Genomic DNA, 9,238 nt, shown 5'->3' with positions numbered 1-9,238 from the left:
CAAGAGCAGGCAGGGCCCTGGGAGGGCCCAGGTCAGGGGACTCAGATATCCTCTACTGACACTCGCAGCAATGACCCCCGAGTAGCCTCATCACTACTGAGCCCATGTTCTGGTATTTCCAAGGAAGATGTGACCGACAGCAGGGGAAGTATGCTTTTCACCAGGACAGGAGGGCCTTGTATGGCTGGAGAGGCTGCACAGAGCAGGCAGGATTCCAGCTAAGTCCTGTTCTGGGAGCAGGATTCAGGAGGTAGGGAGGGCTGAGTTAAGAGGCTGGTGGGAATTCAAAGGTGCTCAGTGACTAGGTACCTCCTGATTTCACTCCTCTGGGCCGTCTTGTGTTTCTCCGCATCGGAAATAAAGCAACTATTCATACTCTAGCCAGCTGTGTACTCTGCCACATCACTTGTGTTCCCAAGCTGTGTATGTTTTCGATCTGTTAAACAAACTAGATAGGGAGTTCACATGGGAGCCACAGAGGGGAGCTGTTTAGAACACAAACACTGGAACCAGACTGCGTGACTTAATCTCTCTGAGCCTTAGTTTCCCTGCCTGCAAAATGAGGATAATGGCGTCTGCCTAATTGAGCTTTTATGAGAGTTAAATGAGTTAACACATGTAAGTGCTTTAAACAGTTCACAGTGCATAGTAAGAGGCCAACAAATCTTGGCTTCCCTCCTTGGTGCTACCGGGTTGGGGTGGAGGTAAGTGTGCCAGAAAGAGAAAAAACAGAAAGCCTGACCAAAAGGGAAGGAAGTGAGCAGGTAGCAAAGGAGAAGGGCAGCTGCTGGGGGGCATGGGGGGGGGGGGGCTCCTCCCCAGCTGACGCAGCCTCCTTAACCCTGCAATGTCGCTTAAGCAGATTTGCAGTGGGATTGGATGAGCCATTAACCTTTAACCAAACCCCAGACTGACCTAAAGGGCAAAAGGAACATGTCTTGTCCTCTTTGGCCACCAGGTGGCAACAACGCATGGGTCTGCTGCTTATTTTACCTCTGAGGATCCACAGGACCTGGCCCACACCCAGGCCATACAAACAGGCCATCTGCTGGCCACACCTAAGTGCGTGCCTGGACTTGCTTCTGTCAGACACCAGTGCAGGACGCAGTTGGGATGCACACCTGATGTTTTCTTGCCTCTGCCAAATTTCTCCAGAGCTGAAGACTCACGGTCTGTCTCCACACCCCCTCCCTGAACTCAATGCTCAGAAGCCCAGAGGCTGCAGGAGTTGCTGCAAGAGGCTCAGGAAAGATGACGTGTGCTGGTGACACATGGTGAATGAACCTGACAATCAGCCATAAGAAGGAAGAAGCCATGGTGGGGGGTGGTGGCTGGCCCTGGGAACAAGAGGAAGGGCCTGTTAGTGCCTCAGAAGGAGGCCTATGGATGTGTAAACCTGGGGGGCAGGGCACCAGCTGGAACTCACTCCCTTTATCCAGCTGCCTGCAGGCTTCCTTAAGTCAGGGCCTGGCCTCCAAGGAGGAAAGTCCTCTCAAAACTCACAAGGAATTGAGCTGGTTCCGGTTGCAAGTCAACGGCTGTGAGAAAAGGGAGACCCGTAGTTAAACCTGTTAAACCTTCTGTCATTCATTTTCAATAAACGAATGAAATCCTCCACCATGTACAACTCACAACACGAGGCACAGCACAAGTTTATAAACCCTGGTGCCAGCCCTCTAGTAGGGGAAAGAAAAGAACACCAACAATTCTAAAGATGTGAGGCACAGCATGATGAGGTGATCAGGTATCTTCTGAGACAGCCAGCAAACCTGAACACCAGAGTACCCACCCAAGGGCTCCCTCATCCTTGAAGTGCAGCAGACAAGATGCTCAACTCCCAGGCAGCTCTACTCTCTTACCAGGAAAAGACACCCACATTTAGGATACAAATAATTTACCAAGACCCTTGTTTGATAGCCTCACATACTGTGAATTAAACTATACTTAAGTTGATCTGGACCCACTAATAACTTAAGAAGCCTGGAAATGCCTGGGAAGAGGCAGCCTATTCCCACTGAATGCCAGCAAGGGGGCTACTCATTGCCTGATGAGCTGGAATCTCAAGGCCCTCGGGCCTATTCAGACCCCTGCCTGGGAAACCCATCCCGGCTCCCTCATTGAAATTACATAGGCGTTTACTCTAAATCTGTTAGAAACTGGAGGAGTATTTACTTCCACATGTACACAGAATATAAAAATATATGCATTTTATTTTAGAAAAAAATGCAGACCAACGGAGTAAGCTTATTATAAACTGGCCCATTAGGAGTCACAGAATCCACAGGAAACAAGTTCTGGAGACCAGATGCCTGCCTCTGCCTCTCCAAACAGGCCTGAGTCCAGGAGAGGATGTGATTCTGGAGGACTGCTCCTTGGAGAGCAGGGAGGTTGGCCACAGAGGCCATTCACATGTAAATGTCCAGTGAACTGAAGCCCAAAGCCCGGGGAGAATATCAAACTTTGGACCAGGATACAAGAGTGGGGGTGAATAAGGACAAACACTCTCCAGCATTTCTTATTTTCTCTGTGTGAACTTCACCACTGCGAGGCAACCTCTTTTCCCTATCTAGTGTCAACTCAGAGAGTTTGATTCCCCTCCAGCTCAACCTTAATCCACCGCATCTCCCACAGTCTCTAGTTCTGAAGCACCAGTTGGGGTGGCAGCTCTTTCTTCTATCCCTGGGCCAGATCTGCTATCAGGCCTGCCTCCAAAGAGAAGGCTTGGGAAACCAAACAGAGGTGAGTCCAGGCAGTGGCTATAGTGGTTTGCTACTGAATTCTTGCTTGCTGTCCTGATCTCTTTACCTAAGGAGACAGAAGGAGGAACTGCTTTAAACTGCCCTTCTTTCACAAGCCCATCTGTCATGAGCTGAATTCAAGTTCCTCAGGGTTGGAAGCAATGGGACTCTGTGCCCCTCGAGGCTCCCCTCCTCATGCCCATCTTGCCTCATGGGATTTGGGGCTGAAGGGCAAAACAGCCTGGAAGCCCAGATGATAAGGAAGAAAGAGACAGCATCTCGGCATCTTACCTGGTAGGTCCTGGGACAGCAACTTTCCTGGGAGGCTGCAGATTGCTGCGACCAGCACCAGAGCTGGGAAGATTTGGTCGTTGAGAAACAGGAACTTGATGGGAGTCAACAAAAGACATGAGTTAGCAGAGAGTTCAAGTGACCTTCTCAAAAAGAAACAGTGTCGTCAAGGCAGAGTGATAGTGGGATAGTGCCTTTCTTCCCCAAGGTAAAAAACATAAGGTATTCGAAAACCAAGGCTTGAACGCTTTGCTCAGGCCCACATCCTCTCCTTAACGCAGCCTCCCATCTCCAGACAGAGCTGTAATGAGCGTGGGAGAGTCGCTGTGACCAACTGGGCGAGTGCATGCATGCTGGGCAAGGGTAAATATTATTCCTCCCGATTTCTTATTCTTTTTTTGAAGATTGCTCATTCTTTGTCTGTTCTTCCTCACCTCTATGCCCTGCCGCACTTGGTCTTGGGAGTCCTTTCCGAGCTGGCAGGGAATCTGAAGGAGGGGCACCTTTGCTGGCCGGGACGCTCCGGCTGGCGAGTGGCATCCTGATGCCAGGCCTGGGAACGGCCGAGGGAACAGGCAGCCGACTGGCAGGTTTAGCAGCTGCTCCCTGGGGCCGAGACAGGCGCTGAGCGTTGCCGGAAGAAGGCTGTGGGGCCAAGACTGCTCTGACAGGGGTAGGTGGACCTGCTGAGAGGAGTGGAGGAATCTCAGGGTTCACACCACATCCTCCCCACTCCCTACACCCCACCCACCCACAGCTTCACTGCCCAGGTCTTCTCACTTGCTGTCGCTCTCCCACTGGGCCCGGCTTTTCCCCGGACCGGAGGAGTTGATCGGGCAAGAGGAGAAGACGCTGGGCTCTTGGAGGCAGGGAACAGATTGCATGTGGGCGACTCCTGAAACACAGAGAGGGAGAAAAAGGAGTAGAGTGGAAAAAGAATCTGTTGTGCTGGCTGACTCAGGGACAGAGGTGGAGAGTTTCCTAGATCCCAGGAAGAAGAGAAGTTAGCTGCCAACAACAGCAGCGTCACCACCACCGCCATATATTGAGAGCTTATTACAGACATTACAGAGCTTATACACAGATGCTATGGTACGTGCCTTGCTTCTGGCACCTCGTTTAATTCCAACAATTCTACAAGGTAGAATTTGACTATCTCCATCTTACCAACAGGGAAAATGCCTGTAGTGGGTCATGCACAGTGTCGGAGGCACACATCTAAGCCAAGCCCTCTCAACTCACCCTTTTCACGCTGGAAGGCTTCTTTCCAGATGTTGCTCGAAGAGCCCTGACGGACCCCTTCCTATCGCTGCTCCGGAGTCGGGGTGCCAGGCTGCTTGGAGAAGGGGTGCTCCGAGCCAAAGAGCTCACGGTGGGCAGCAGGTCTCGGACAGGACTGTCCTTGAGCACAAAGGTCTCCCGCCGAGGGCTGGGCTTCACCCTTCGAGGCCCTGCACCCTCGCCTGCATTCTCCCCCTCCTGCAGCGCACATTGCTCCAGCTGGGCGGCCAGGCGGTTGGCTTCGTGGAGGATTTCTTCCAGCTTCTCTGGACTGAGGGGGCCTAAGCTGAGCCTCAGACCCTGGGGGGTGGGGGCCGCTGCATTTGGGTCACTTCGATGGGAGAGGCCTCGTCGGAGGGGTTTCTCCGGAGTCACCAACACTGCTACGTCTTCTTCCTCTCGACTGAGACAGAAAATAAACCAGGCATCATGCCCGCAGGAGAAAACTGCAAGGGGGACTGGGCAAAACCCCCACAGCAGAGTCAAGAACACAACTGCAAACCCTGAAGCCCATACTGGCCGTGAGATCTAAGTGATGAAACACCTGCTTCTATGAGGCCTTCTGCGCTTACTGACATTGGAAATTATGCCGGGGTGAAGGTGCCACAAATCCACTTACCCTTCTTCTTAACACCCTGAAATCTCATTCCAGCTTATCACTCCCCACATCCCCAGCAGTGTCGCAGGGCCACCTAGCCAGCCAGAAGCCCCAGTGCACCCAACCTTGCTAAATTACCAATCCAGACCCGAGGCCAATAATTCAGCAGTAAGGGGTTAGAAACCACCATTGTGAGAAAAAATTAAACAGGATAAAGAGTCTACTACCTGTCTGATGGTGACAGCCCCCCAAAGTCCAAGGTCTCATCCGCTATAAACTTTACGTCTGCAGGGGAGGAAAGAAGGAATGTCAGCTTTGGGTCCCCAACATGGCTCTCAATCACAGGGTCCCATTCTTCCCTCCAGCGTTTCCTTACCTTCTAAATCTTCCATGTTCCAGACAGCAGGAAAGAGTCAGCTTAGACACCCGAGCTGGAGAGAAAACACCTTTCCTCACGTCTCCATCCTGCCCAAGGCCTCCCAGCTAGACTCCGGGTGCAAGCCAAGGGCTGGGAATCATCGTGAAGGTAAAGCAAGCGTTCCCGGAGTAGGACTTGCCCCTGTAAACTACCTGTGCTACCAGCCGGGCATGAATCGGCAGAAGGTACCGCACTCCATCCCCACACACCCTGGCCCCCTGCCCACTGCGACCCAACCTCCTCTCGCTAGAGCGGTCTGTGCGCCCCATCTTCCTCCCCGCCACCATTCTCCGGGTTCTTCCTCTCCCCAAGGCACCTTTCTAGTCCCCGCAGCACCGCATCCACACCACTTCTACATGCCACGCTCCGTTTTCAGTTTCCGAGCCGCCTCACCTCCCGTGGAAGGTGCCTTCCTTCCACAATCTAGTCCCGGGAGTCAGCTCCCAGGGGGCGGGGCTCCTTTCGAATCTCTCAGGTCCCACCCACTCCCCCCACACGCGCTCAATGATTGGTGGAGGACGGCATCCCCACGCCCTTCTGAGGCGGGGCGGCGGAGGGGCAGTCGGCCGGAAGTCTGCAGGTGGGGCAGAGTGGAAAGCGGTTCTCTGAACGACTCCATCCGGAGGGCCAAGGCGGGGAGCCCGCGAGTGCGCGCTCGTGCCCGGGAAATTTTGCTTGGATTCTCTCCAGCAGCCTGGACCTCGCGGCGGCGCGCGAGGGAACGGCCCAATGAGCGAGGGCTTCGCGCTCTGCCGCACTCTCATCTCCGCCCCCTCCTTCTCCATCGGCTCAGAGCTGAGCTTTACAGCGGTGAAATTAATGCTCCGCTTGGGGAAATTCGTTTTCTTAGGCTCACTCCGTTCGGAAGCGCCGTGTGAGCCCGATCCCTCAGTTGTCATTTTTCCAAATTTACGGAAGCAACTAAACGCTTATATTTTAAGTATATTAAGGTTCTCTAAGAAGTGCATCTCCACGGGCTTTTTGGGCAAAAACATTCGGATCCTGAGCCATTCAAGGTGTGAAGAAAACAACGGGTTTTTCAGACAGGGAGATTTGGGTTCAGATTCAACCGTGGCTCCCCTGTTGACAAGAATATTGAGTACATTTGATCTCTCTGAGCTTATATTTGACCCCTCGCTTATCTAAGAGGATCGTGATCATCACAGTACATGGTTAGGAGAATAATTTATTATGAATATCGAGTTTTATACCATGTGCCTTAAGAGCTTTTGAGGGTAATATTTGTAACTGGCTTGCTCTAAATTAAAAGCTGTGTTGTGAAAAGTTTAAACCTTCTTATTAGGGATTTTCTTTGTTGCTTCCAAGGGTTGCCTGTGAATAGACTGGGCCATCTGTTAATAGAACTTCTCAGAAATATTATAAAATTTTGAAATTAAAAGTCCCCAAAAGATGGTTAAAGAGTTCTCCCATTAACAAAGAGCCTGAACATTCAGTCTCCAGAGTTTATGACCACTATTTTGGCTATTTATAGGCTTTTTGTTTACTTCTCAGTTTTTAGCTGTAAATTTGAGGTGGTAAGGTTTGCAAGAGTGAGATGTTATTGTAATAAACGCCACAGGAAGGAAGGAGCCTTGGAGTTTAGTAGTGTGATAAAGGGAGAGGATGGGGAGACCCAGAATTTGCAAGTTTATGTGAGGAAGAGCTGGGACAAGAGGATTGCCTCTTTTGCCATGGGTTCCTGGTGAAGGTGGGATTTTAGTTGCTTGCAGGGTTCAGAGTCTTTGGAGGTAAGAAAACCAAAGCCAGTAGCTTCCTTCTTTCCAGGCAGGTAGTGGCAAAGTGGAGATCAGAGGGAAAGAAGCTGTTAATTAACTGTCTTCTTTCTTCCCCTAGGAGCAGCCTGAGCAAGGAAATTCTTCACCCACCTTCAGGTAAGTGAAGGAGGCAGTTTTAGAAAGTTGGGAGTTAATTCCTTCTAAGGAAACCCATCTCCAATTTTCTGTCACCAAATTATGATTTTGAAAGCTGTTGTAGAGTAATAAGCAATGGATCTACTTTCTTTTCCATCAGAATGACAACGAGGGCAGAAAATGTAGATCCAGGCACAAGAATTTTTCACTCAGCATAAAGGCCTCTAATCTGGGAAATATGTGACCCTCTCAGGTCAACCCCAAAATGATATCTATGAATAGGTATTAAAGACTTTGGATAAATAATGAAGAGATAAATTAATGAAGAAATCATACTCCCTCCCAGGCACATGGTAAGCCTTAGTTCAGAAGGTACTTTGAGCATAGTGTTGAGTGCATAAATGAAAAATTTAGGATTCCAGTGCAGTTCTCCTTGGATGCAGGCAAGCGTCTTGGTCATTGTGTACATGACTGGCTGGCTTTCGACTCTGGCCCCTGCTCCTTAACGGTCCTCCCAACATTCTCATCAAGTGCATTAGACCCTACATGTGATTAGTGTGACTGTTTTCTCAGTTGTCCCAAGGATGCTAAATAGTGACATTCTGGATGCATAGGAAGAAGTTAATTTATCACATGTAAGGAATGCCTTTGGACATTGGAACTTAATTCTCAGAACTGCAGTTGAGAAAGGCTGGAATAGATACTTGGTCTCAACTGAAAATAGGCATTTTAGTCTGAACAGAACAGCTCTTCATACTTAGCTGAAATAGATCCCTTCCTTTCTCAAAACTTTGCCTTATATTTACTGTATTCTAGGAATGTTTTCTTTCTTAAACCCATGATTCCAACCCAGACCCAAACAGTGGGGGTCCCTGGGTGAAAGACATGAGAAGAAATATGGAAAGCTTGAAGTCAAAGAGACCTGGTTCAAATCCTAGAGCTTCTACTTTCCAGCTGCATAACTTAGAGCAATTTATAAGCTTCAACTCACTCATTTGTAAAATGAAGATTAAAAGAGATAAAGCCTTCAGAGCCTCATGCATAGAAGGCTGTTTCAATCATATATTAATATGTATATTTAGTGGTTTGAAACAACAGCAACTATTCATCTGCTCATGATTTTACAATTTTGCTGGATTGTTCAAGGAGAGCCTGTCTTTACACAAGGAGCAGATTGGGTTTGTCTAGAGCTGCGGGTTCCAAGGTGGCCCCACATGTCCAGGCCGCTGGTGCTGGCTGTCAGCTGGGATTTTTGGTTGTCCTTCATGGGCCTCCCATAGTTCAGCAATATATGATGAGATTCTTTAATTGGGAACATGACAATTCTTTAATTGTGCACATGACTGGCTGGGAAGCCAGTCAGTTATGTACACAATGACTTCCAAAAGCAAAAACAGAAACTAGTAGACCTGTCAACTGGCATAGCATGACTTCCACTATGTTCGTTTGATCAAAACAGGTCACCTGGTCAGCCAGATTCAAGGGGGGAAGAAACAGACTCCAATTCTGGATGGGAAGAGCACCATGCCCATACCAGGATGGGAGGAATTATCGCTGTCTTCTGCAGATTCCATCACAGAATGCCTTCAGTATGTTATTTGTTATAGAAATGAAAACATGTAAGCAAGAGCACATCACCTTTATTCTTTCTCTAGGGCTTATTGAGACTCTGCTTCACTTTCTTCATTTTCTCCTAGCCCTCAGGTTTTAGTGCTCTGTCTTTAATTAGTTATGCATGTATTCATGTATCCTGTTGTCTGTTTCTCTATAATAGAATTGCATCCAGTTTTCCAACTTATACTGGAAAGTGCAGAGAGGAAGAGGGCAGGTCATCTTTAACATCCCTTTGAGCACCTGATACTGTATAGCGCTGTCATGACTCTCTAGAGAAAAAGACAGTGTTAGGGATCTCTGTGGAAGAGAACATGGATATAGGAAGAGAAAGAGGAGTCTTGGAGGTGCAGAGATTCCATAAGTCTGGCTAAAGGATTGCAACCTTCTCAGTGGTTTTCTATATAGAAAGCCTCAAACAGATGGACAC

General features: G+C 49.2%; 1 protein-coding gene across 3 annotated transcripts; it reads right to left on the bottom strand.

The window, feature by feature from the left end:
- Window positions 1–1,264: 1,264 nt before the first annotated feature.
- PSRC1 (proline and serine rich coiled-coil 1) lies at window positions 1,265–5,776 on the bottom strand. Of its 3 annotated transcripts, none has more exons than XR_010662188.1 (9): window positions 5,643–5,776; window positions 5,285–5,339; window positions 5,136–5,193; window positions 4,272–4,713; window positions 3,810–3,924; window positions 3,464–3,712; window positions 3,030–3,123; window positions 1,427–2,805; window positions 1,265–1,337 (listed from the first exon to the last, which is right to left on the bottom strand). XR_010662188.1 is itself a non-coding variant. In XM_065927478.1 (7 exons), exons 2-7 carry the CDS (start codon window positions 5,298–5,300, stop codon window positions 3,026–3,028), a joined length of 978 nt encoding a protein of 325 aa, XP_065783550.1. In that variant the 5' UTR covers window positions 5,301–5,339; window positions 5,643–5,776. The 3 variants fall into 3 exon arrangements, 1 of the variants encoding a protein (XP_065783550.1); XR_010662189.1 differs by having other exon boundaries at window positions 5,285–5,391; window positions 5,643–5,740; XM_065927478.1 differs by lacking the exons at window positions 1,265–1,337; window positions 1,427–2,805 and having other exon boundaries at window positions 3,026–3,123.
- Between the last annotated feature and the right edge of the window lie 3,462 nt (window positions 5,777–9,238).

The sequence above is a fragment of the Muntiacus reevesi genome, chromosome 1, assembly GCF_963930625.1.
Source record: "Muntiacus reevesi chromosome 1, mMunRee1.1, whole genome shotgun sequence".
Classification (NCBI taxonomy): Eukaryota; Metazoa; Chordata; class Mammalia; order Artiodactyla; family Cervidae; genus Muntiacus; species Muntiacus reevesi.
The sequence above is the reverse complement of the archived record's forward strand: the minus strand, read 5'-3'. Positions and strand labels throughout refer to the sequence as shown.

Bases quoted from the DNA above. Each gene is read 5' to 3' on its own strand.
- PSRC1 (XM_065927478.1), bottom strand. The intron at 3,925-4,271 runs GTGAGTTGAGAG...TCTGTGTTTCAG, and splicing joins AGCCTTCCAGCGTGAAAAGG to GAGTCGCCCACATGCAATCT. The intron at 3,124-3,463 runs GTGAGGAAGAAC...ACTCCCATCAAG, and splicing joins AAGTGCGGCAGGGCATAGAG to TTCCTGTTTCTCAACGACCA.